Raw genomic sequence first — 27,530 nt, forward strand, 5'->3', positions numbered from 1 at the left:
GCAAACTCGCCTGACCTTAACCCCATAGAAAATCTATGGGGTATTGTGAAGCGGAGGATGCAATACGCTAGACCCAACAATGCAGAGGAGCTGAAGACGACTATCAGAGCAACCTGGGCTCTCATAACACCTGAGCAGTGCCACAGACTGATCGAGTCCATGCCACGCCGCATTACTGCAGTTATTGAGGCAAAAGGAGCCCCGACTAAGTATTGAGTGCTATACATGCACATTCTTTTCATGTTCATTCTTTTCAGTTGGCCAACATTAGAGAAACAAACATTTTTTCATTGGCCTTTAGAATATTCTAATTTTCTGAGATACCAGATTTGATGTTTTCATTGGTTGTCACCTATAAATATCAAAATTAAACGTAATAAACATCGGAAATACATTGGTCTGTGTGCATTGCATGAATATAATGTACAAGTTTCACGTTTTGAATGGAATTACTGAAATATTTTCAACCTTTTGATGATATTCTAATTTACTGGCCAGCACTTGTATGTACCCAGTGGGGGGCCTCCCAGGTAGATCAGGAAATGCCAGGTCCAAGAACCTCGGATGTGTACTGGAGCTGTCGAAGCAGCGGTCGCAGCACGTCAAAGCCCGTCTGAAGGGTCGACCCCGGTACCGTTCGGCAGCGTCAGCAGGTGCTCTTATTTTGAAAGGACGTCGTCTGGTTGTTAAACGACGAAAATCTCCAACTTCACAGTTCTTAGTTTAAAGAAGAAAACACATCTGGCCAGTCTGTGCTTCTCTTTGGGATGACGGTGAACAGAACTGAAGTCAAAATGGAACTGACTTAAAATGGCGTTGCCTTGTTTTATATCTCTGAATTGTTGATAAGTTGAAGTAAAGTGGATTGGACACTTTAAGTCAACACCAGATTCTCCTGCGGCAGCCGAAAGCTCTGATTGGTTGGAACAATGTGTCATGCGTTTCTATGGAGATGAGGATCAGTATGTCTGTGCAGTAGTCCTGTTTTCATTAAACACATAAATCATGACATCTTTATTCCACAGATCATTCACTTGATTATTGTTGATCAACATCTGTTTTGCTTAATAATTTTAATCACAAATAAAGTACTTTGATTAAGTAAAGTTTCTTCTTCTCCTTCTGGCTCTTCTCCTGGAATGTAAACAGTCTGAGGAACACCCGACCTTGGTTTTTCTACACGGTGTTATTGTGCCCAGGGGGCAGCTGTATGGAGCTGAAAATAATGACCTTCATAACCTTACATAGGGTTGATCACGGCCACTCAACACAAGCTCTGTCAGCTGTCTAATGACACCAAGCAAGACAGCATGCATATAGTCTGGAACAAACCCCCAAACAATGTCAAAATAAGGCATGTTTATGAGTGGTGATGGACCTTTCACCCCTCTGACACTTCGGTGTTGTTCTACGGCCTGCTCCATATCTGCCATCGCTTTATTAGCCTCTCTCTCAGGGTATTCTGTGGCAGTCTCAGGCCTAGTCCACACGTAGCCGGGGTTTTTTGAAAACGAATATCCGCCCCTCCAAAAACTTGCATCCACACCACCGCGTTTTAAAAACAAACTCTGTCCACACGTACCCGGATAAATACGTTGTGAAGGACATGCCAGACCTGTAGGCGGCAGTACTTCCCCCGTTCTTAACCTCGTCCTTCGTCTGTGGTCTTCCGCAAGGAGCAGTAATTCCGCTTGCAAAAACAAACAAGCAGAAAGCGCTTGGACGATTGATGGATCGGGTAGTGACAGAGCGCAGCTCTGATGCCGGCTAGTGTAAACACAGGTCGCACACGTGATGTCAGCATTTTTTTGTCGCGGAAAGTGACGTTGCGGACCTTAAAACTCCGGTTTTGTCCGTCCTCACGCAGACACCCAAAACGGAGAAAACGCAGATCTTCACTTTGGCCGGAGTTTTTAAAAAACTCTGTTTTCGTGTGAAAAAACTCCGTTTTCGTGTGGATGACAGGCCAAAACGTAGGAAAATATCTACGTTTTGGCAGATCCCCGGCTACGTGTGGACAGGGCCTCAGTATACTTCACCTGTTTTTCAACGAGAGTCCCAGGGTGTAAACAGAAGCCACAACCATAATACCCATTAAACCGGGTGGTGTTCTGCACAGCTGGTCTTGCCTTTGAGTCCACACAACAACAGAGTCCAACAACGTTGCTGTTCACCAGAGCTCCACATTTTCTCCAGGACACACCATTGGATGCCAGTGTTTTTGCCTGATCAACAAATGGTTTTAGTAAAATTGGCATGACTGGCTCTTGAGCACCAGACCAAAGACCTGCAAGCATTACATTCTGGAATCTCAGTTTGGGAGGGAGTTCATTTAAATGCAGCTGGATGGGCCATATTGAAAATTTGGAAGACTTGTAGACGGGTGAAGCATCAGAATTAAAATTAAATGACAAATTGGCCGGATCTGACAGAGAGCCACCTGGTTTTGACACATTTCACCATCATAGATGTCAGAGATAACACGTTCATTCTGTTGCCTTTGCTATCTGTAGTTCATGCTGTTTTGAATTTGAGGGTTTCCCACCAGTGTCTGAATTTGGTATGCTTATGAAATAGCTTGCACTGTTCAATGTGCTCATTTCAATGGGAGCACTACAAATTGTACACTGAACAATGTTTGTTTCTTTTATGTCTTCTTGTTTGCCGATGTATAATTAGCAGGTTTTGCAGTAGAAGTGAAATTCCACCATGTCAGAAGAGTTCTTAAACACTTTGTTGAACAAATATTTGGATCTGGGTAAAACCTCTTTGCCAAACAGTGCATTTCTAAGCTTTAACACATCATCAAGTTGTGTTCCTGTTAGGTTATGTCTTGCTGCATGACTCATTACCATGAGCAGTGCTTCAGCCCTTGTTGTTGTACCCCCTGACATTAGTGCAGAATCCATGTCAGTGTCAGTGTCTATCTGTCCCAATGGGTCGTCCTCTGGAAGGTCTTCAATGTCTGAATCAACCTGAGGATCACTGTCAGGTGAGGAATCACACTCAAACTCCTGGCTGACGTCACTTGACTGCAGCCCAGATAAGCCACCAGAAGAAGTTGTGGACTGTAGGGAGACAGAAAACACACATTAGTGCAAGTATCTACCAGCAAAAACAAATGATGAAAGCAACTGATCGGGTGACTGCATCGGATCTATTCCCCTCTTTACTTGGTGCTAAATTATTGTCTCGGTTGTTTGGACAAATCTTGTTTAGAGATCAGGAAACCGACTTATTCATTATTTATTTATTATTAAAGAGGCCATTTCATTCTGACCTGTCCTGGAACGTTTATTATGTGAAGGTCCTTGAGACGACTCTTGTCGTGATTTGGCACTTTATAAATAAACTTGAATTGAATTCTAATTTCAGGACTTTGTGGTTATTTCTCCAGTTTTAACCAGTAATATGAAACATTTTACATCTGAAAAGCGTTACGAAATACTGATTAACAGACCATTCGATCGCTCTGGGTCAATATTCGGGTGGTTCCGGCTTGTTCCGTCAGGCAGCTCCGGCTGCTGCTCGTTCATACTCATTATTGGAATTTGCTAGCCTCAGATTGGCTAACAAACTAGCCTATGAGAGCAAGCTATATCGTTTCCTGCCCCGCAGCGCATTGTTAACACCGGGCGTTCTCTCTTCCTGTTTGCTATGCTACAGCTTTTAGCATGCAGCATGCTAGGCGTGGTTTCAACTGCGAGAGCTACCGAATACTAACAAACAGAGGAGTTGTGACGAAGCAAATACAGGCCGTTGGGCCATGCTGGGTGGTGCTGGTTTATGCTGGTTTAGCTGGTTTATGCTGGTTTAGCTGGTTTAGCTGGTTTATGCTGGTTTAGCTGGTTTATGCTGGTTTAGCTGGTTTATGCTGGTCCAGCGTTTTATCAACACCTGCACCTGGGATTGTGTTTTCTGGTTTGGGAGACGAACCCCTCCTCTGTAACCAGGTTATTTGTACGGAAGCCCGGAAAGGTAGAAAATCCTCACATGTATTTTCCCTACTGGCGGATAAAAATGTATTGAATAGAACAGAATAGATTATTAATCCCACAGTGGGAACATCACAGCACACACACTTAGAGAAGAAAAACAAGATTACAGGTTAAAGTGATTCCAGCCATGTTTGCTTCCATAACTTCCACAACTTCATGCTGATGAACACATGAACACAATCCTCTGTTAGTCCATGCAGCTACATCGCAACGTTAGCTTAACATGATAGGATTACTTGTGCTTGGCAACATACAATAACGGTAATATTACGAATGACCTAGGTGGGATTTAAATCCTTTTACATTAATCACAACTAAAAGTTCCTGGGAGACATGCAGCTGTAACTCTACTGCTGACAGATGATGGGAGTCCTTGTAAACCACCCCCGATGGGGCGCACCCAAAGCACCACATATACCAAACAACACCCAGAAACATACAGTCCGATGTCTCAGAACCACCGTGTTAGTACGTCTACGCACCCCCGCTCCAACGGTGCTGAAAGAGTCAGCAAGTCCGGGTAAACTGGACGCTGCTGCCAACATGAAACACAACAGAGACGCTCCTGTCACCACTAAAATAATAGATTTTAAACGTTTTTGAATTGTAAACAATTTGGTACACTTAACATGATTAATCATTTTTAATTAATCGGCACACCCCTTGATTCACAATGAATTCTTGTTATTTAGTTTTTCTTCGGTTATTTCCATCAGAAATGATGGTTTTTCTAGTCTTTGATGCTGATTTCCATATTAGTTTCCTCTTATTGATCAGCCCTAACCCTACTCTGCAGTATTAATTAGTTTCTTTATCTCTAGTTATATGGGTTCATTTTGGTTTGATCTATATAGCTTTACTAGTGTTCACTAGCCCGTATGTTAGCCCTTAATGTCCTGTCTGTGGTTTTGAAGGCAGGGTTAGGGTTAGATCTCTTTTCCTGGTTTAGGTCTCTTTATACTGGATTCTCTTGGACCATTGCAGACGTTCTCCCTCTTCTTAGTCCAGCATTTAGGATACTTGTTTTTACTTTCCCAGAAATGTCACTCACCTGTGCTGCTCGATCATTATCATCAGATACTCATGCTGTTATTACGCTTTTTCAGTTAATTACCGGATCCTCTGATCTGTTCAGTGTGTCGCTCGTTCTGTTTTTGCCAACTTCATGCCGAGCCTTCTGTTTTGTTTAATGTTTCTTGTAGTTTATTTTTATTAACTCACTACAATGCCTCACTTCAGTGGACTGCTGATTAACACTCATAATAAACAGCAAAGATAATAGAAAACCATTGCCTGTGTATAAAAATAAGAACTGCTGGTGTTGTTGTGTGATTTGGTTAAAAGCTGACCGGGTTGAATCAGACTCCAGACAGCCACATGGAGACATGGTCTGAAGAGGAGGTAGAAAAGGCACAAACAGTCAGAAACAGAAATATTATCGTGCCTCACATATTAGTCCATCACCTCAACATCTGCAGCGTCTTCTCTGCCACATTCAGTGTAGGGCAAGGTCTGGAGACGAGAGAAATTACTGAAACGATTTTTAGTTCATTTGTTTGTACATTCAGTTTGTAGACATCACAAACTCTCACGTGAGGTTTGGTAAAAGAACTGACCAGGCTGATCGTGTCACCTGGACATTCTGGGAAATCAAAATGACCAGATGAAGACGTGGTCTTCAGAGCAGGTAGAAGAGATGTTACCAAGTGAGGAAGTACCACAACACTTGGTGCAGGGTGTCAAATCATGTCTCTATCAGTTTAAGAATACATGTAACCCTCACCTCCACATCTGCAGAATATGGACCTGGAGTCAGCTGGTCACAGCTTTCACGGCTCAAGGGAGAAGTCTGTAAATGTTTACAAAACCATCGTCCCTATTTAGCATCTTCAAACATCAGCAAAGGTAATGTGATAGATCTGTTAAAGACAACAGAGTCTAATTTCATTACTGCATTACAAAGGCTTACTGTAGGTTTCAGAAAGTTACATTTAAGACCTTTAAGACCGCTAGAACAACATGTTAGACCAGCATGACTCATTAACACAAAGTCTGTTTGAGTGTGAACATCTCAGCAGCATCTGGTGGCTGATGTTTTCTTATCCAGTCAACCAAAAGAACTGACCTGTTTAAACCTAAGACATAGTAGGGCTGCACGGTTCTGGATAGAATAATAATCCCAATTAGTTTTTGCTCATATTTACATCATGATTCTCACATTTTAAATAGTTATTGCACTTATTACCTGCAAATCAGCTTTGGACCAGCTGACACTGGACATAAAAACAATAAATAAAGGCTACTGTTGTTGTTTTATCCTGCATCACATGGTATAAGGCTCCGCCATTATCACTTGTTGAGGGGAAAGAGGGAGCACTTGTTTTCATGCAGATTATGTCCAGGTTTAAAACGCGGTACAATGGTTGTGTTTTTTCCCTTTTTCATTTTAATTGTTGTCATTTCAGAATGAGACTGCTTACAAGCATGAATGGAAATCACAACCTTTTAACGATTCATTGTGCAGTCCTAACACATAGAACAAGAAACTGGGTGGGCGCTGTTCAGACTTGAGTCCTTGAATTTAAAGTTATGTATTTTAGACCATTTAAGACCCTGCAAGAACCCTGAAACGTCTTTCATGAGCTAACTTACATCCAGAGTCTCTCTGTTCCATCCTGCAGAGGTAACCTGATGGTACCGTTTGGTTCCAGGTACAATTTGTACTTGGGCTTTGGCGTTCTACAACAAAAATGAACATCGATGTCAGTAACAGACATGATTCGTGAATAACACCATGGTAAACTTAAACAGTTACACTGGTGAAATTCAGCTCACTGAAGAAATACCATTATTTGAAAGTATTAGTCAAGTCACCGTTTCAAAAGTCCAAGTCACACTCAAGTCCTTAGTGCAGGGGTCGGCAGCCTGTTCCCATCAAAGAGCCATTAGTACCCGTTTCCCACGGTAAAGAAAACACCACAGCAGCCGCGGCGTTGTGGGCGGGGCCTACCCTCAGACAGCAGAGCGCTGCTTTAACAGATCACAACAGGTGACAGCAGCCGGTACCGGTCGCTCGTGTACCTCAAAGTTATCTTTCAACAGAAGATTATTAATAAAACAGTTTGTATATAATTGATCCAGAAAAGGTAGCCCGTCTGCACTACAATATTTTGATATTTTTCACCCTTCTAGTGGTTTTAATAGCTGAGCAGGTGACGCTTCTTGAGGCGTCACACATAACTGCTCTGTCTCGTTGGACTGTTGTAATCAAACATTGTACTGAACTAAACTTTGCATTAATCATTGTTGAAAAGGATCCAATCAGGTAGTTTTTTCCCTCATTTACACTGACGGAGGTAACGGCGCAGTGTGCGTGGCTCTGGTGTTCATCCGGTTTAATGTTTCTGTTTGCAACAACTTTCACAAGAAGGTAAAACAGTTAAATGACCGGATATTTCCCGTGTTTGACTGTTTATTTTGATGGAGAAATCTCAAACCTGCAGATGCGCTGACATTTTAATCGTTATGCACATCGTAGAGGCAGCTACATCAGTCAGGAAAGGATTCCCATCAGAACATCTGAGATGGACACTGAGCTCAGCGCAGCTCGCTGTCAGCGCATGCGTATGGTGGACAGCAAGCTGAAGATGTGTAGATCGGGGGCTTGGAGCGCATCGCAGAACCAGAACCATGCAGGAAGATTCTGTTTTCTAATCACGGTCTCTCAGAGACTTAAAAAATGTCCCGATTATGAATCTTTGGCTGAATAGCACTTGTTCCTGTCTCCAACACTGCGACACATCCATGAGCCTGTCTGAAGAACAGTCCAGAATCTCATATCCTCTTCAGCTCAGAAAGCGCCTATAGACTTATTTGATTACGCACAAACAGTTGACCTGTTCAGGTTTACACAGACAATCTTTAACTATTCATTAGTTAGTTTACAAGCAGAGAGCCGCATCAGACGGATGAAAGAGCCGCATGCGGCACCAGAGCCGCGGGTTGCCGACCCCTGCCTCACCCCGGGTTTCCACGGGAGCCGTCAGCAGCACGTTACTGCAGCAGCACGTCTTGCTCGCGTAAGCTGCTGCTTGGCCCTTCCCACGAGACGCGAAGCAGCAGGGGAGCAGCTGTCACCGACCGAGCACGAAGTCACACGAGTGACTTCATCAGTAAACACAACAACAAGCAGGAGAAAACTACAACATGGTTTGTGTTTTATGTTCTGTCCGTTTTATAATCGCCAATACGGACCTGAAAAACAAAGGAGACCGCTAGCTAGGTGATAACTTCTCACGGGGACGCACAGTTAGTAACCTTTTTTTCAAAGTAAAGCAACCGGAAGGCAGTACGTTCTTTATTCTGAAAATCTCGGGAGCTTCTCTCCATTTCCGCGTCCGATTTCCTGTCTTTCCTTCCCCAAAAATGTCGAACTTGACCCGTTTCAGAGGCGTCGCGCGTAGAAAATAGAACTGGCGCGTAAAGGCCGCGACATGCTGCTCCTGAGACGCGGCCGACTCGCGCTGCTGACGGCTCCAGTGGAAAAGGTTCTGTTGACCACAGCGGTTCCTACCAGCAGCTATGACGTGCTGCTGCAGTAACGTGCTGCTGACGACTCCCGTGGAAAGCCGAGGTTAGTGTGCAAGTCCAAGTCTCATAGGATTAATCCAAGTCAAGTCACTGGACCCTACTGGGCAAGCGTGAGTCCAAGTCCCTAAAAGAATCTTCCAGTCCATCACCTTTGAGCAAATCTGGCAGCTATACATGGTTTATTTTAAAATAAATTGTACTCATATCAGGCGAGTCTTTCATCATGAATGGTCATCATGTGGTGGAAACAATAGCTAGAAAATTACATTAGAAGAACAAAATTCTGTGCAAACATCTCCCCTTTAACAACTGTAGATGTTTGTTTTCTGCATTTTTAGTTAATGTTTTTTTGTATTCACTGAAGTTACTCGTTGGTTACAGTATTCAGAAATGTTAGTCAAATAAGAGTACTTGTGAACTACTAAACACTTTGAATAAATTATTTAAATCTTAAATTTAATTTTAAAGTACTCAATTAAATGAAATAATTAAATTAAATTTAAATTAAATAAAAATTTACTAATTATTTAATTTTATTAGTTTATTTTATTTAATTAATTTATTTTATTAAAATGATTTAATTATAAAATTGAATTAAATGAATATGCAACAATTTATTCGAGTAGAAATGATAAAGTAAAACTACCCGTAAAAAGTATTTTTTCCCCCATAAAGTAACTAAAGGAAATTGGCGGAGTGAATGTAACAAGTCCCTACCCACCTCTGGTGAATAATAAGTAATTATAAATCACTTTTTTTTTCTAGATGGATTGTAGTTTCAAAAAATGTCAATGTTTACATTTAAGAAATATTTCAGATATAGTGTCTGCAATTAGCTATTAACATTTAATGAGTCAAGGGTCACTTATTCTCCCTTAAAATAAAAAATAATTGGTTGTAATCAAATCCCCACTATGAATTGAGAGGGGGAACTGGGAACTACAGCATCCTCTGCTCAGTGCTCACGCGCTTCCCGCCGTTGAAGTCAAAGCTAGCTGGAGAGGCGTTTCTCAACATTAGCATTAGGACCAAGATCAAGAGCAAATTAAGTTGCGGTGTCACGATTTAAAAACTAAAATATTTTAGACCTTATTTCTTTTTAGACAACAGTTATATTTAACCAATTCGAATTTAGGAAACTAATTTTGTTTGCCTTAAAAAATGTTTGCTTATGTTAGGTATATAGACGACGGCTGTAAAGAAATCGTTCCAACAACCTTTATCAAAGATTTGGACAGCCAGAAGGATACCAGCAAAATTTACTGGGTTCGCTGGCAAGACAGTTTTTTCAAAGCTCAAATATTAATGCTGAAGGGTAAGTCACGATCCCACAAACAGTTTTACTTATTAATAAGGTCGACCTAGGATGTGTAGTTAACTTGACTGGCTGAAATCTCTGTCTATCGCTCTAGTCGAGCTAGCTAGTGTGCTATTAGCTTTTAGCTAGTTACGGTAGTGTAGCGCTGCTAAGTTAGCTTTCCTTAAGAACAGAGTGAATAATGAAATAACTACATAAAACTATGTACAGTATAGCCGATGCAGTCAAATACTTACATGAAGTGTTTATATTCCAGACACCAAAGAGGACATCGAAGAGGAGCTGTCAACGGGGAAGAGTGTCCGTGTTAAAAAAGTCATGGATCCCAGCCCCTCGCCGCTACCTTCTGAGGCGGAGGAAGCCAGGACAAAAAAGTATATTCTACTAGCATGTTGGCAAACATTAGACAATGTTCATTAACCACTCAATACTCACCAATGATGAATAAATGGGCCCAACGTTGGTAAAATAAAAATGAAAAGACAAATCTTCACAACTTTCCAACACACATATGCGCAGCTGCTAGTGATGTTACCTGTGACACGCAGGATTCGAAGCTTGTATCACCAAAACGAACCACCGCAGAGCAAAGCACGGAGCTTGATTTGTTTACTGAAAGTCACGTGACCAATGAGCAATGATGCTTCGATTCACCCTTCCACCCACGTGACCGCTTCACGCGTTGTTTCGTATGTACATTCTTGTTTCAAACATTTAAAGCCACGCAAACCGAGAGGCGCAGGGTTATGGCAAGCCAAATGAGCATTTATTCTGATATCAGGATATCAGCCAGAATTGTCATGAACATGTAAGCCATTTCTGTCCACTAGTTAGTTAGCCATGTTTGTGTCAACTAGTTAAATAGTGACAGTCTAAATGTCAACTAGTTAACTAGTAGTTAACTAGTGTGCATCAGCGATTACATTTTATTTATAAATCCAGTGTAATCCGAATTTTTTTTAGAATTATAAACTAAAATCTTTATATTAAATTGTTAACCATCTTCCTTAACCTTTCAATCAATCGTGATCTATATTATATAGACAACAAATAAAAAGAATGTGCATATGCATATCTGTCAATGGAACATACTCGGTTTAAATTAAACACCCAATTCTAATTTTCTACTGAAAGGTCATTATATTACTTACTGACACCCAAATTGTGTGGATAGATATATTTCAAATAAGAAAACTCCCAAATAACCAAGTTTTTCTCCAACATATTTCATTAAATAAGTTTGTTCCATGCAGTTTCCATCTCCATGCAGCAAGTTTCAGCTGACTGGCTCATAGTATCTCTTTGAATTAATGTTCTTTTATTTTTGTGTTTTACAGCTACTACTCAAAACGGGGTCTGAGTTTCTTATATATATGAATTTGTAAATCAGCCTAGTTTGAAATAATTAGTTTTAGGCTTAAAGGAATAGAATCCATAACATAACAATCAAGGAGTCAAGTCAAGTTTTAAACCCAGAAAGGAATTCTACATATGTAAAAGTTAGACCATCTTTGTTAAAAAGTTGTTTAATGAGAAGAATATTATAATCAATCCAGTTCTGTAAAAACAATGTCACATCTAAATAAATATCCTGGTTATTGCAAATACTGTATAACACTTAGGGAGAGAAATGATGCTTTTAAAATGTAATCAGATCTTTTCAAAAAATTTCACGAATATCGTTAGAGATCTCAAGGGCTGAGCTTGTATTTACTAATCGAGAAAGACCCTCAGCTTTGGGAATTAACACACGTCCAGGTATAGTTAAGTCCTTCTGTAACCATAAATTGCATTTGTGTTACAAAGACGATATTAGTGGATCACCATTTTTACTTATTCCCACTGTTTGATCCTTTTCTGCTGCATAGACAATAAAGAATAAACCCATTCTTACATATTTATTTCACACCAATCAAAATATTTCAGGCAAATTTACCAAAATGTTAAGAAGTCAATGTAAAATTAATCATTGGTCTTTTTTGGTCTAATTAGAATTTTAATGTTCACAAGTTAAAAAATGTTATAGTTAATGTGTTTTTTAAAGTAGCTCAGTGCAGGCTCTTAAATGGAGAATAAGGTTAGAAAATAAACACAAAATGACTAAACAAAGTTATGGCACTAATATTAAGAAAGAGAAGAAGTCGTCTGAGCAAATTCGATGTTAACAACACAAAACGAATACATGTAATGTGGGTCTAGACAAAGAAGTCACTTATCAGCTATTTTGGGAAGACATGGTCTATTTCAATGAAAAAAAAACATCACAACAAAAAACGCATTAATAAGGAATCAGCAAGAGAAAGTTGTTTTGTCAGTGTAAGCTACAAATGTCATTTACAAGAATATGCAAACTCAGTCCTTCTGAGCAGATCTGTGTCCAAAAGTGTATTGTTACTGGAGGGAATAAAGCCAACATCAGGCCATGACATCAGGTTAGAAATTATTTCCAGTAATGTTGCGCTTGCTTTGTGTAGCATTGCTTAGTTTGTTAGTATGTGAGTTTGCTAACTTTAAATCTTATGAAAGTCATACTGTAATTTTAAGTTGTGCTTTTTTAATGTTTACAGACAACTCAGAAAAAAGCCGCAGAGGAAGCAAACAATGTTAACCTACTGGCCATTCTGCAGGAAAGAAAAACCAGAAAGAGGAACTCTCCACTCTGCCCTACCAGTACCAAAACAATCAGAGAAGATATCCTCAGCGAGTCCCTCTTTGAAGAAGATACTGAGGATGACGATAATGATGATGGTGTTGTCCCACAGAAACTTTATGAGGAGGCAATAAAAAACAACGCTTGTATCAGAAAAAGTATAGTTGCATGTGTCTACAGCAGCAGGAAATGGAAAAAAGGTAAGTTTTGAATAGCCTTGAAAAATAATTTTGTATTAATGTGTCCTAACAATATACTGTAAATCTACCTTTAAGCTCTAGCTGGATTCAGTCTTGTTATTGTCCTTGCCAAAAGTAGATGGGTGTGTAGAATATTGTGAATAGCAATAGCATTATTTGGTCCTGTTGAAATAGGCTGGGTACTTTGATCAAAAATATGTTTTTAATTATTGAGCCATTAAATCTTTATATTTCAAAGGTGTGTTTAACTTTTAAATGGATATATTTGGTAATATAATATTTTGCTACTTGTTTTTGTCACACATCTACCACATGCTGTCCACATTTGGCCTTTCTGAATGCTGTGCACATGTGCAGCACGACCCATCTCCACTATAGGCAGCTAGATAATTTCACAGAGAATAATTAACCATTTTATTTTTTTATCATTTCCTAATAATATAGTCATTACATATTTTCTTCTGTTTAAGAATGCAGGAGCAAGAAAAGAGTCTTTCAACAATGGAGTCTGAAAATAAAACTCTCCGAGAGCTGAGCATAGAGCTGCAACAGCATCTAATGAAGGAGCTGAAGTCAACCTCCTCCAAGGGCAGTGGTGAGGACAGATCATTTCCCCTCAGTCTCTCTACTAACGCAGTTGTACCTAAAACTGAAATTTGTTGTGGGTATTTTTTAATGTATACTTCTGGGCTTAATGTAAATTATCCCATATAAGGAAACGTTTCCCTCTGGGCTGGCAGTCCCAAACCCCTCTTATCTTGTTCAAATGTTTTTGGGCAAAACACTGAACTTAGACAGTTATGCACCCATTTGTTTGTGAATAGGGAAAAAGATAGAAAAGCAATATATATTGTAGCTCATTTAACTTTTACAGTTGCCTGACGCTCAGAAACAAACATTTTAACAAGGATATAAGGACAAAATATACACATTTATCAAGTAGCTGAAGGTAGCAAACATCAAAAACTCTTTGGAAGTGACCATTAGTTGCAGTACTTCAGCTGTGAGCTTAGGTATCACTAACCTAATAAGGTTTGGGAAACATATTCTTTGTTGTTGTGTTTTCCATTATTTCCTGTGTTGCTTAATATGCTTATTTTCTCTCTAACTGTTAAAGATCCTGTCACACAAAACTCAAAGACTTTATACAGTAAGTGCAACCAAAATTTATCAACATTTAGAATACAAATTTTTAAAAAAATATACATTGTTAAAATAGATTTCTACACTTGCAGTACCAACTTGATATAAGTGAAATCAGAATTGTGAACTAATTTTACATTTTCAAAAGCCCCCTTAATTTAGTCAAAGTGGTCTCATGTTTGGTTTTACATGTTTGTCAATCTTAAATGTTTCAGTTCATCACACAAATGTAAATTTTACTCAAAGAACACACACACACACACACACAGACACACACACACACACACACACACACACACACACACACACACAAAGCAATGTTTCTATAGTTATATTGTGATGTCTTAGTAAATATTGTATTTGGTGAGAGATAAACTTTATTGTATTTATCCTAGTGGATCTATAATTTAACAGGTAAACTAGTAGTAGCACATCCAACGTCAAGGAAAGCAAAAAGTTATTATCAGGAGAGGGAGAATGTTTAAGTGGTTAGCAGCAGTGTGCTAGTCGATGGCCCCCTCCATGAGGCCACCACAGCTCAGCAGAACATCGTTGTAGCTTCTTCTGGGGAGAAAAACACTTAGAGAGAAAATAAAGTTAACAGCTGAAATAGCAGGAAATAATACAGTTAAAGAGCAGATTGTAGAAGAAAGCAGTAGAGTGTGAAAAGTGGTTAGTGTGTCCGTCAGCAGTCTAAGCCTATAGCAGCATAACTACAGAGATAACTCTGGATAATCTATCCTATTTAGATGGAGGCATGTTGGAGGCAGGGCAAGGGAGAGCCGTCTTTACCGACTGTACACTCCACCTCCCTCTACTCCCCCACTTGTCCAGATCTAGGCTAACATCAGATTTTAACCATAGGCCCTATCAAATAAAAATGTTTTAAGCCTATTCTTAAAAGTAGACAAAGTGTCTGCCTCACGGACTAAAGCTGGGAGCTGGTTCCACAGGAGAGGAGCCTGATAACTAAAAGATCTGCCTCCCATCCTAAGTTTAGATATTCTGGGAACCACCAGTAGACCTGCAGTCTGAGAGCGAAATGCTCGGTTAGGAACGTATGGAACAATCAGATCACTGATGTATGATGGAGCTTGATTATTAAGAGCTTTATATGTGAGAAGGAGGATCTTAAAATCTATTCTGAATTTAACAGGTAGCCAATGTAGGGAAGCTAAGACAGGAGAGATATGATCTCTCTGTTTAATTCTCATCAGAACTCTAGCTGCAGCATTTTGGACAAGCTGAAGACTTTTAACTACATTCTGTGGACTTCCTGAGAGTAATGGATTACAGTAATCCAGTCTTGATGTAATAAATGCATGAACTAGTTTTTCAGCATCACTCCTGGAAAGGATGCTTCTAATCTTAGCAATATTCCGAAGGTGGAAAAAGGAAATCCTACAAACCTGATTAACCTGGGATTTGAATGACATGTCCTGGTCAAAGATAACACCAAGGTTCCTTAATTTGTTCTCAGAGATTAATGTAATGCCATTAAGGTCAGGCGATTGGCTAAGCAATTTCCTTTTCTGGATTTCTGGTCCAAAGATGAGAACTTCCGTCTTGTCTTGATTTAAAAGCAAAAAGTTTAGAGTCATCCAATGTTTTATGTCCTCAAGACAAGCCTGTAATCCACCCAACCGATTAGGTTCATCAGGGTTAATGGATAAATATAGCTGAGTATCGTCAGCATAACAGTGGAAGTTTATCCCATGCTGTCTAATGATTTTACCAATTGGGAGCATATATATAGTAAAAAGAATTGGTCCAAGCACTGAACCCTGTGGTACTCCACAAGTAACCCTGGAGTATGAAGACGATTCGTCATGTACATTTACAAAATGAAATCTGTCAGACAGGTAGGATTTAAACCAGCCTAACGCTGTTCCTTTGATCCCTATAACATGTTCAAGTCTTTCTAAAGAACTTTGTGATCAACTGTGTCAAAGGCAGCACTGAGATCTAACAAGACTAGAACAGACACAAGATTCTTATCTGAGGCCATGAGAATATCATTTGTAACTCTCACTAACGCAGTTTCAGTGCTGTGATACTCTCTAAAACCAGACTGAAATTCCTCAAACAGAGCATTAGTGTTTAAATGCTCACATACTTGGATGGCCACTATTTTCTCCAGGACTTTGGATAAAAATGGAAGGTTAGATATTGGTCTATAATTCATTGGGTCATCTGGATCCAGAGAAGGCTTCTTAAGTGAAGGTGTGATTACAGCAACCTTAAATTTAGATGACCTTTGGCCTCAGTGGGTGTTATTTAGACAAACTTTGACTTCAGTGTGCAGATTGTTGGTCAGATGAAAGTAGGAGTCTGTGATGAGGTCCTGTAGGACCAGAACATGGAGACCCAAGGTCCATGTGACCTTTGACTCTTCTCTCCTGTCCCAACGAGCTTTGGGCTGCAGGACAGAACCGAGCCAGGAAATGCTGGATGTTCCAAATGCGGTTTCAGGAGGTTCTGCTTTCTGCTAGAGAATCAGAAGAACCAGACCCAAACCCAAACAGAACCACAGAGATGTTTGTTCCATAACATCAGCTTTATTGTTTTCATACAAAAGGATTGTGCAGGAATATAAAATGTTGCTGAGAAGATTCTGAGATAAAAACTGTCCCAGGTCTGCTCCCCCATCAGGAGACAGGTCCAGGTCCCAGGATTCGGACGAGTGTAACAGAGAGAGTCGATTCTGGTCAGCTGGAGACCAGATCCACATCTACACACATGATCATGTCTCCAGTCCTTGGTGGCTGAGTCAAAAACTCTGAGCTCTAGTCCAACATTAGGATGCGGAGTCTCTGTTCATCTGTTTGATCTGAAATAGTGGGCGGGACTAGCATGATCCTGAGAGGTTTGGCCATTAGCACAGGAAAAGACTGTGATTGGTCAGTAAAGCAGGGTGGGCGTGTCCTTTTGTATCCTGAGTGTCTGGATGGAGGAGAGGATTTTCTTCTGGTGACCAGCGAGGGTCACGCCCACTCTGAGAAGGTCTCTGGAGACAGAAACAGGTGAGTCTGGGACGGTGAGACAGAAACAGGTGAGTCTGGGGCAGGTGAGTCAGAAACAGGTGAGTCTGGGACAGGTGAGTCAGAGACAGGTGAGCATGGGACAGGTGAGACAGAAACAGGTGAGTCTGGGACAACTGAGAAAGAAACGAGACAGAAACAGGTGAGTCACAGACAGGTGAGTGAGAGATAGGTGAACCCGGAACAGGTGAGTGAGAGACAAGTGAGTATGAAACAGGTGAGCATGGGACAGGTGAGACAGAAACAGGTGAGTCTGGGACAGGTGAGAAAGAAACGGATGAGACAGAAACAGGTGAGTCACAAACAGGTGAGTGAGAGATAGGTGAACCCGGAACAGGTGAGTGAGAGACAGGTGAGTATGAAACAGGTGAGCATGGGACAGGTGAGACAGAAACAGGTGAGTATGAAACAGGTGAGTCATAGACAGGTGAGTCTGGAACAGGTGAGTCTGGGACAGGTGAGAATGAAACAGGTGAGCCAGAAACAGGTGAGTCAGACAAGTGAGTCATAGACAGGTGAGACAGAGACAGGTGAGTAGGGGACAGGTGAGACAGAAACAGGTGAGTAGGGGACAGGTGAGACAGAAACAGGTGAGAGTGGGACAGGTGAGTATGAAACATGTGGGACAGAAACAGGTGAGTGTGGGACAGGTGAGACAGAAACTGGTGAGTAGGGGACAGGTGAGACAGAAACTGGTGAGTAGGGGACAGGCGAGTCAGAGATAGGTGAGACAGAAGCAGGTGAATGTGGTACAGGTGAGACAGAAACAGGCGATTCTGGGACAGGTGAGACAGAAACAGGTGAGTGTGGGACAGGTGAGACAGAAACAGGTTAGTAGGAGACAGGTGAGTCAGAAATAGGTGAGTGTGAGACATGTGAGACAGAAACAGGTGAGTAGGGGATAGGTGAGTCAGAAATAGATGAGTGTGAGACAGGTGAGTCAGAAACAGGTGAGTGTGGGACAGGTGAGACAGAAGCAGGTGAGTAGGGGACAGGTAAGACAGAAACAGGTGAGTATGGGACAGGTGAGACAGAAACAGGTGAGTGTGGGACAGGTGAGACAGAAACAGGTTAGTAGGAGACAGGTGAGTCAGAAATAGGTGAGTGTGAGACATGTGAGACAGAAACAGGTGAGTAGGGGATAGGTGAGTCAGAAATAGATGAGTGTGAGACAGGTGAGTCAGAAACAGGTGAGTGTGGGACAGGTGAGACAGAAGCAGGTGAGTAGGGGACAGGTAAGACAGAAACAGGTGAGTATGGGACAGGTGAGACAGAAACAGGTGAGTATGGGATAGGTGAGAAAGAAACATGTGAGTAGGGGACAGGTGAGACAAAGACAGGTGAGTATGGGTCAGGTGAGACAGAAACAGGTGAGTATGGGTCAGGTGAGACAGAAACAGGTGAGTGTGGGACAGGTGAGACAGAAACAGGTGAGTATGGGACAGGTGAAACAGAAACAGGTGAGTAGGGGACAGGTGAGACAGAAACAGGTGAGTAGGGGACAGGTGAAACAGAAACAGGTGAGTATGGGACAGGTGAGACAGAAACAGGTGAGTATGGGACAGGTGAGACAGAAACAGGTGAGTATGGGACAGGTGAGACAGAAACAGGTGAGTATGGGACAGGTGAGACAGAAACAGGTGAGTAGGGGACAGGTGAGACAGAAACAGGTGAGTAGGGGACAGGTGAGACAGAAACAGGTGAGTATGAAACATGTGAGACAGAAACAGGTGAGTATGAAACATGTGAGACAGAAACAGGTGAGTAGGGGACAGGTGAGACAGAAACAGGTGAGTGTGGTACAGGTGAGACAGAGACAGGTGAGTCACAGACAGGTGAGACAGAAACAGCTGAGTCTTACTCTGTGTTGAGCTGTGAGACGGTGTCCAGGCTGGAGAACCCGGCCTGTAGAAAGTTCTGCTCGTACCGGTCCATCTTAATGGCTCGGAGCCACTCTGAGACAGAACCACAGGCAGACAGACGAGGGGGGACCCTCTGGTCCAACAACGGCTGGGACGGACTAGGACACACAAAGGTCAAAGATCTCAGTCAGGAGCTGTAGCATAGTCAACATGACACAGCTGATCCCTGTCAGGAGCTCAGAACCACATAGGTTCTGGACCGGCTGGTGTGAACAAAATAACCCGTATTACAGCTGGCCGTCCCACATGACTCTGTCTGACCTTTAACCCTGACCACGTTCCCCAGACCCCGATCTGACCCAGCTTACCTCGGCAACTCTGGGTGTGTCACTTTCAAAGAGACAGGGTTTCTGATCATCCTATCAAGCGCGGCCACGATGTCACAGAACCGGGGCCGGTCGGCCCGATCCTTCTGCCAGCAGTCCAACATGAGCGAGTGCAGAGGGGCGGGGCAGTCAGGCGGCGGCGGCAGCCGATAGTCCTGCTCGATGGCATTGATAACCTAAAACCACAAGAGGGTCAGAGCTGTGGTGGTCTGCAATGGTTCTGGTCCAGTCCAGGCTACAGAGCAGATGGTGCTTACATCCTGGTTGCTCATGTCCCAGTACGGCCGCTCTCCATATGACATCACCTCCCACATGACAATGCCGTAACTCCACACGTCACTGGCTGACGTGAACTTCCTGTAGTCAGAGAAGACGTTAACAAAATGAAATCCTGACACGAGGAGGTGTTCACCTGCAGCATCAGCTCACCTGTAGGCAATAGCTTCAGGAGCCGTCCACCGGATCGGGATCTTCCCTCCCTGTCACAGAATCAGAATCAGACTTTTTGCCATGTAGGCAAGAGGCTCATCTACTAGGAATGTGTTTGGGCGGCACGCTGCAAACATACATTCAGGTCAAAGTCAGGTCAGGCAGTGTTTACATCAGGATAGAAACATGAGCGTAGGAATGTGGGTGACCGGGCATCGCTGTGGCCATTCATTCAGGAGCCTTACAGCGGACGGGAGAAGCTGTTTTTGTGCTGAGGTTCTAGTCTGTAAGGACCCCAACCTCCTCCCTGAAGCTAGGGTTTCAAGCAGACCATGACCAGGCTGAGGGGGGTCAGCTGTTATCCGACCTGCACCTTTCAGAACTCTGGAGTTGTGCAGGCAAGGGCGTCAGTTTGTTTTCAGAATAGCTGGGGACACTAACCATACACTTGAGTGGGGTTTAAAAATTGCTGGGGACAATATTGGCTAGCACAGGGGTCGGCGGCTCTGTAGCCGCATGCGGCTCTTCTATCCATCTGATGCTCTGTGCTTGTAAAATAATGAATGGATATTTAAATAAAAAGCTTTATATTTTACTGCATTAATTTTACATCTGTATGCTAATTCTAAATTTAAAGATTGTCTGCGTAAACCTGAACAGTTCCGACCCGGTCTTACTGTGAGACCGGGTTGACGCGTCACGCTTGTGCGTAATCATATGCGCTTCCTGAGCTGGAGGATGTGAGATTCTGGGATTCTCCTCAGACGGCTCCTGGATGTGTCGCCACATTGGAGACAGGAACAAGCGCTATTCAGCCAAAGTTTCATCATCAGGGAACATTTTCTAAGTGACAAGTCTCTCTGAGAGACCGGGTTTGGAAAACACTCGCTTCAGTGGGAGGAACCTTCTCACATGCGCTCTGGTTCTGAGAGCCTGGATTTGTATTCTGAACAGTCTAAACATGTTTTTAAAAGAAACGTAAGACAAAAGTGGTACCTGCTCAGTAAAACCACCAACAGGGTGAAAAATATCTAAATATTGTAGCAGAGACGGGCTACAACTTCTGGATCATCTTTATATAAATCGTTTCATTGATTATCTTCTTATGAAAGATAACTTTGACGTACACGAGCGATCAGGCGCGTTGCAAGCTTTTCAAAAGTGTGGGAGATGTTGTCTGTGCCTAAAATAATTTCATGTTATTCATCTTGTTAGTTTAATTTCCATAATAGCGGAGCAGGTGCGAATTTTAGACGCGTCACGCACGTCTCCGTTTTAAACATGTTTAAACTGTTCAGAATACAAATCCAGGCTCCGTCTCGTTAGATTGGTGTAACTAAAGTTTGTTCTGAATGAAACTTTACATTAATCCTTGTTGAAAAGAAAAGGATCCGATTAAATCATTTCCCCTCATTTACAGTCAGAAGTACAGCGCAGTGCGCGTGGCTCTGGGGTTAATCAAGTTTAGTTGTTTCTCTTTGCAACAATCTTCACAAGAAGGCAAAACAGTTAAATGGCAGGTTACAGATATTTATATTAGACTTTTATTTTGACGGATAAACTCAAGGATGCTGGCTGTTTTGAAAGAATTACCCCGACGCACACTGATGCGCATGGATGAGCTTGGAAAAATGTTCTTTTTATGAAATTATGAAACTTTGGCTGAACAGCGCTTGTTCCCGTCTCTAATATGGAGACGCATGACGCATCCAGTCTGAGGCAGAATAGCAGCTCAGAAAGCTCCTGTAGAGACATTTGATCACGCACAAAGTTTATGTGGAGCAGAAGCGGTCGGGCCACGGCAGGTGAAACGTTCCTAGCCTACATGAAGTGAAACTGTTTAATTGTAACATTAATATGTTACTGGACATGCTGGTCTGGTTGGTTAGACCAGTGTTTGAAGTGGAAAACACACACACACACACACACACACACACACACACACACACACACACACACACACACACACACACACACACACACACACACAAATAATGCTGATAGCATGGACTAGAAGACAGGTGATGGTTTTATTTAAATGATGATCAGGCTGCTGTAAAATCTAATCTCAATCCACATCCAGACGGAATAATCCTCTATTCTATTTGCTCTGCTCTTGTCTGGACTGATGTAGCTGACGGTGCGCGCGGGGCGCCTAACGGCTGTGATGCACATTTTACGTATTTGGAGAGGTGGGCTGGATCCTTTGCTTTCACTGGAAGATGGTCCACTTAACGCACGGCTGTAGACTACATATTAATGACAAATGAATGAAAATTAAATTGGGAGTTTTTACTTCATATTTTAGAAATTAAAATGACGGGGGAACACGTTTATGACGTCTTTTTAAACGAAATTTTCTAGCGCGACCTGCCTGCTTCACTAAGTCACTGCTTATTAAGGTCCGTCCAAAATTACCGTGGCCCACCCAAAAATGAAAACCTGGCGCCGCGCCTGTTATAAACCTCTGCAAATTGTTGTTCTTCACTTTATCAAACTTAGACTTTGTACAGCTAATGTCAAGATGTAAAATTATGAATTCAGTCGAGCTCTTCCGTCCCTCCCTCTCCTGGAAACCCGACATCGGCTGTCAGAAGCGGAGGTGAAGAAGGAGATGAGGCAAACAGAGTGAGTGTGACGTAGAGAAACCAGACTGGTGTGGAGGTGAGCAAAACAGCTGGAAAAGTGTGGGCGTTGAATCCCCCACGGGTGCGATGTCCATGCGAGCGACCTGTACCTGCTGCTGTCACCTGGTTGTGAGCAGCCCTCTGCTGTCTGAGGGTAGGCCCCGCCCACAACGCTGCGGCTACTGCGGTGTTTTCTTTACTGTGGGAAACGGGTAATAATGGCTCTTTGATGGGAACAGGTTGCCGACCCCTGAGCTGGTAAAACAAAAATCCTCATCAGCAGGCTTTTTTGAAAGTGGGGGGGGACACAGCTGCCAATCACAAATTTTGCCGGGGACATGTCCCCGGCGTCCCCGGTTAAACTGACGCCTATGTGTGCAGGTACGGATGGAAGGCTGCATCCCATTACTTTCTACATGGAGCACACTACCCGCTGCAGCCTTTGTTTATCCCTGGCAGTGGCTCCTGCATACCGCACAGTGATGGAGGCGGTGAGTACTGATTCGATGATGGCCGTGTAGAACTGGAACATCATCATGGCTGGCATGCAGAGCTTCCTCAGTTGGCGCAAGAAGAACATCCTTTGCTGAGCCTCCCTGATGAGGGTGTTGATGGACACATCCCACCTGAGCTCACGGGTGATGTGGACCCAAGGGAGCAAAAGGAGTTCACGGTTGAAATCTGGTTGTCTGTCAGGGTTATGCTGGGCAGTGGAGCCGGTGTTCTCCTGAAGTCTACGATCATCTCCACTGTCTTCTGCTCGTTCAGCTCTAGGCTGTTGTTTCTGCACCAGGACGCAAGGCGCTCCACCCCTCCTCTGTGTGCAGACGCGTCCCCATCCGAGATAAGGCCGAGGGTGGTGTCATCCGCAAACTTGACCATCCATCCATCCATCCATCCATTCATCCATCCATCCATCAATTCATTCACTCACTCATTCATTCACGCTGAACACAGCAGTGAAATATTAACAAGCATTAAAATACTAAAAGATACATCATGAGGAGTAAAAAGTACTACACATGAATTCATGTTAAGTACCAAAACAACACAATCATAGATAAATTCTTAGTTTTACTAACTACATGCAAACAAGGACTAAAAGCCAGGCACATCAGTTAAAACCATCAGACCAGAGGCCTAACGGGATGCTGGCAGTCCAGTTTCACCGTCTGGTGGTTTCAGGTGCAGCTGTTGGTGTAGAGCAAGAAGAGTAGAGGGTAAAGGATAAATGAGCCGCACTTGTATAGCGTTTTACACTACAGTGTATCATTCATCCATTCACACACATTCACACACTGACGGTGATGAGCTATGATGTAGCCACAGCGGCCCTGGGGCACACTGACAGAGGCGAGGAGAGAGGACGCAGTCCTGGGGGGTTCCAGTGTTGGTGGTTCGGGTGTCTGAGACATTTTGTCCCAGCCTCACGTGCTGTCAGCAAGTCTGTGATCCACCGGCAGATGGGGTCGGGTACAGTAGCATGGGTCGCTTGTCCTGAACGAGAGCTGGGCAGACTGTGTTAAATGCTGAGCTGAAGTCTACGAACAGCATCCTTGCGTAGGTTCCTGGGGAGTCCAGATGTTGCAGGACGAAGTGGAGGGCAAGACTGATTGCATCATCTACAGATCTGTTGGTGCTGTAGGCAAACTGCAGGGGTCCAGAAGAAGGGTTGTGATTTTTTCGAGGTGGTTCAAGACCAGGCGCTCAAAGGACTTCATGGCCACTGATGACAGCGCCACCAGCCTGTAGTCATTTAGTCCTTTAGGGACTGGGATAGGACTGGAGGATTTGAAGCAAGTTGGAACATGGCACGAGTCCAGAGAAGTGTTGAAGATCCTCTGCACAGTGTCTCGGGGTGGAGGAAATACGTCTGGGGGGATAAACGTTTGTGAGGAGACTTCTGGGAGCGGGGAGGTGTGAATGACCTTGTTATGGAGATGTAGCTGATGGGTGATGTCCTGGTGGGTTGGTGGGCCATCAAAGCGGCAGTAGAACTCATTGAGTGTGTTTGCTAACTGCAGGTCCTCTGTTGACTGAGGGGTTTTTAGCTTGTAGTTGGTTATTTGCTTAAGCCCCCTCCAAACAGAGCCTGAGTCGTGAGCTGAGAACTGTTCTTTCAGCCTCTCAGAGAACCTAGCTTTAGCTTCTGTCGCCTCCCTGCTAAACCTGTATTTAGCCTTTTGTAGCTCTCTCTCTTTGTTTTTGAATGCATGAATGTTTCTTTCTCCATCCTGAGCTGGCTAAGTTAAATTCAATTCAATTCAATTCAGTTCAATTCAAAGCTTTATTTATAAAGCACCTTCCACGACCCTGTCAGGGAGCCCAAGGCGCTGTACACAGTACATAAGAAATGTAAATTACAATGAATAAATAGATCATGAAAGCAAAATGAAGCAGAGTTTAGCTGTGAACCGTGGTTTGTCGTTATTGAAGCACAGCCTGGCGCGTGTTGGAGCAATGCTGTCCTCGCAGTGCTTAATGTAAGACGTGACAGCATCTGTTTACTCATCCAGGCTGTCTGTGTGGCTGAACCCAACACAGACCAAACAAAGTCCAGGACAAAGGAAGACATGCAGCTTTTCAAAGCAAATGCACAAGAAAGAGTTCAGAATAACAGGAAGCTTATGTTTAAATAATCTGAGCTGAATATCAGATACACACAAGACTGAGAACAGAACCCTGAGGAACACCACAAGAAGGGTCCACCAGTCCGGGGATTCACAGTCCCATGGTTTACCAGCCTTAGGAGTCCACCAGTCTAAGAGTCTAACAGTCCCAGGGAGTCACGGGAGTCACCGGAAGGAGCGCTCTTCAGCACCCCTCCAAGGTCTCCAAAAGGGTGGGTAGTCTGACCTGTAGTTTGGTGCATAAGCACAGACCACAGTCAGGACCCCTCCCCCCACACGTAGGCGGAGGAAGGCTACCCTCTTGTTGATGAATGCTGATAAAGAACATGCACTTGTATAGAGTCAGAAGACTCCAAAGCACTTTACACTACAGCCATTCATCCATTCACACAGTAGTGATGATGAGCTACTTCGTAGCCACAGCTGATCCAGGGCACACTGGCAGAAGCCACTGGTCCCCCCAGGTAAAGAGTCTAGCCCAAGGACACAACAATTGTAGGAGCCTGGGTTTGAACCAGCAACACCCTGGTTACATAGCGAACTCTTAACCCCTGAACCACCGTGCCTGTGCAACACCTGAACAGGTTAGATCCAGACAAGTAACCCAGGACGCCTCATGGTCCACCTGAGCAGGACTTTTAGACTCACCAGAGAACTGGTGTAGGTCGGGTCCGAAGAGTTCTCCCTCAGAAACCTGCTGAGTCCAAAATCTGACACCTGGAACAAACAACCAGTGGGATCAGAGGAACAAGTAAGCAAGGTGGTCCTACAGTCAGACAGGTGAGTCTCACCTTACAGACCAGGTTAGAGTTAACCAGGATGTTCCGAGCTGCCAGGTCTCTGTGGACAAAGCTCATGTCTGACAGGTACTTCACCCCCGAGGCTATGCCGCGTAGCATCCCCACCAGCTGGATGGGGGTGAACTGTCCATCATTCATCTGCAGGTGGTGATGAAGGTAAACAGACAGGTAAACAGACCTGTAGACTGGTAACCAGACAGGTGTAGAGGTAATGCTACTTTGGCTCTTCCTGTCTCACCCTCAAGAAGCTGTCAAGAGCTCCGTTCTCCATGAACTCAGTGAGGATCATGACAGGACAGGAAGTGGTGATGACACCTTCCAGGTGGATGATGTTCGGGTGCTGGAACTGACCCATGATGGACGCCTCCGACAGGAAGTCCCGCCTCTGCTTCTCTGTGTAGCCGCCCTTCAGAGTCTTGATGGCCACGTAGTTTTCCTTCCTGCCAGGAATCCTCAGCCGACCCCGACACACCTCACCGAACTCACCTGGACAGGTACACAGGAGGTCATATGACCCATATGGACTAAGACTGGGATCCCAAAGAGCTGCTGCAAGGGGGTGCACGAGGTGAACAATGCAATGGTAATTATTCCACAAGTATTTCCCCCCACACAATAAAGATGTATAAATAAACATTTACTTTGTAAAATTAAAACTTAATATCACTATTAGATTAGATCAGATTAAACCACTATTAGATTAGATTACTATTAGATTAGATTGAACTACTATTAGATTAGATGAGATTAGATTACTATTAGATTAGATTACTATTAGATCAGATTCAATTACTATTAGATTAGATCAGATTAGATCACTATTAGATTACATTAGATTACTATTAGATCAGATTACATTACTATTAGATAAAATTAGATTCCAATTAAATGAGATTACTATTAGATTAGATTAAACTACTATTAGATTAGATCAGATTAGATTACTATTAGATTAGATTAGATTACTATTAGATTAGATCACTATTAGATTGAATTAGATTACGATTAGATTAGATTTACCTACTATTAGATTAGATAAGATTTGATTACTATTAGATTAGATTACTATTAGATTAGATTGAACTACTACTAGATTAGATCAGATTAGATTACTATTAGATCAGATTAAATTACTATTAGATCAGATTAAATTACTATTAGATAAAATCAGATTAGATTACTATTAGATTAGGTTAAACTACTATTAGATTAGATTAGATTACTATTAGACTAGATCACTATTAGATTGGATTAGATTACGATTAGATTTACCTACTATTAGATTAGATAAGATTTGATTACTATTAGATTAGATTACTATTAGATCAGATTAGATCACTATTAGATTTGATTACTATTAGATTAGATTAAATTACTATTAGATTAGAATGAACTACTACTAGAATAGATCAGATTAGATTACTATTAGATCAGATTAAATTACTATTAGATAAAATCAGATTAGATTACTATTAGATTAGATCAGATTAGATTACTATTAGATAAGATTAGATTACTATTAGATTAGATTACTATTAGATAAGATTAGATTACTATTAGATTCGATTATTATTAGGTTAGATTACTATTAGATAAGATTAGATTACTATTAGATTAGATTACTATTAGATTAGATCACTATTAGATTAGATTAAACTACTATTAGATTAGATCAGATTAGATTACTATTAGATCAGATTAGATTACTATTAGATTAGATTACCATTAGGTTAGATTACTATTAGATAAGATTAGATTACTATTAGATTAGATTACTATTAGATCAGATTCAATTACTATTAGATTAGAACATATTAGATCAATATTAGATTAGATTAGATTACTATTAGATCAGA

General features: G+C 42.3%; 3 protein-coding genes across 9 annotated transcripts in view; 1 reads left to right on the top strand and 2 right to left on the bottom strand.

The window, feature by feature from the left end:
• Nucleotides 1-2,446: 2,446 nt before the first annotated feature.
• LOC129160660 (uncharacterized) lies at nt 2,447-10,480 on the bottom strand. Of its 3 annotated transcripts, none has more exons than XM_070548720.1 (6): nt 10,342-10,480; nt 10,143-10,188; nt 6,651-6,737; nt 5,782-5,847; nt 5,463-5,529; nt 2,447-3,068 (listed from the first exon to the last, which is right to left on the bottom strand). In XM_070548720.1, exons 4-6 carry the CDS (start codon nt 5,787-5,789, stop codon nt 2,676-2,678), a joined length of 468 nt encoding a protein of 155 aa, XP_070404821.1. In that variant the 5' UTR covers nt 5,790-5,847; nt 6,651-6,737; nt 10,143-10,188; nt 10,342-10,480; the 3' UTR covers nt 2,447-2,675. The 3 variants fall into 3 exon arrangements, with proteins under 3 accessions (XP_070404821.1, XP_070404820.1, XP_070404822.1); XM_070548721.1 differs by lacking the exon at nt 10,342-10,480 and adding an exon at nt 5,348-5,388 and having other exon boundaries at nt 2,655-3,068; nt 10,143-10,250; XM_070548719.1 differs by lacking the exon at nt 10,342-10,480 and having other exon boundaries at nt 10,143-10,250.
• LOC139062097 (uncharacterized) lies at nt 6,690-12,917 on the top strand. The gene is made up of 5 exons (XM_070542476.1): nt 6,690-6,709; nt 6,810-6,962; nt 7,537-7,647; nt 10,149-10,280; nt 12,474-12,917. Exons 1-5 carry the CDS (start codon nt 6,690-6,692, stop codon nt 12,688-12,690), a joined length of 633 nt encoding a protein of 210 aa, XP_070398577.1. The 3' UTR covers nt 12,691-12,917.
• A 3,826-nt stretch (nt 12,918-16,743) lies between these two features.
• Nucleotides 16,744-27,530, bottom strand: part of LOC107373869 (ephrin type-B receptor 4b) — a 45,740-nt gene continuing 34,953 nt past the window's right edge. For 4 of the 5 annotated variants that reach the window (XM_054737654.2, XM_054737652.2, XM_054737653.2 and 1 more), the window contains exons 13-20: nt 25,913-26,160; nt 25,666-25,812; nt 25,523-25,591; nt 19,618-19,667; nt 19,446-19,545; nt 19,171-19,364; nt 18,802-18,960; nt 16,744-16,928 (exon numbers count right to left, since the gene is read on the bottom strand). In XM_054737654.2, the coding sequence (XP_054593629.2) occupies nt 16,775-16,928; nt 18,802-18,960; nt 19,171-19,364; nt 19,446-19,545; nt 19,618-19,667; nt 25,523-25,591; nt 25,666-25,812; nt 25,913-26,160 (1,121 nt within the window). In that variant the 3' untranslated portion in view covers nt 16,744-16,774. The remainder of the gene's footprint in view (nt 16,929-18,801; nt 18,961-19,170; nt 19,365-19,445; nt 19,546-19,617; nt 19,668-25,522; nt 25,592-25,665; nt 25,813-25,912; nt 26,161-27,530) is intronic. The other variant, XM_054737655.2, reaches the window with a different exon arrangement.

This window comes from Nothobranchius furzeri, chromosome 2 (genome assembly GCF_043380555.1).
Source record: "Nothobranchius furzeri strain GRZ-AD chromosome 2, NfurGRZ-RIMD1, whole genome shotgun sequence".
Taxonomy (NCBI): Eukaryota; Metazoa; Chordata; class Actinopteri; order Cyprinodontiformes; family Nothobranchiidae; genus Nothobranchius; species Nothobranchius furzeri.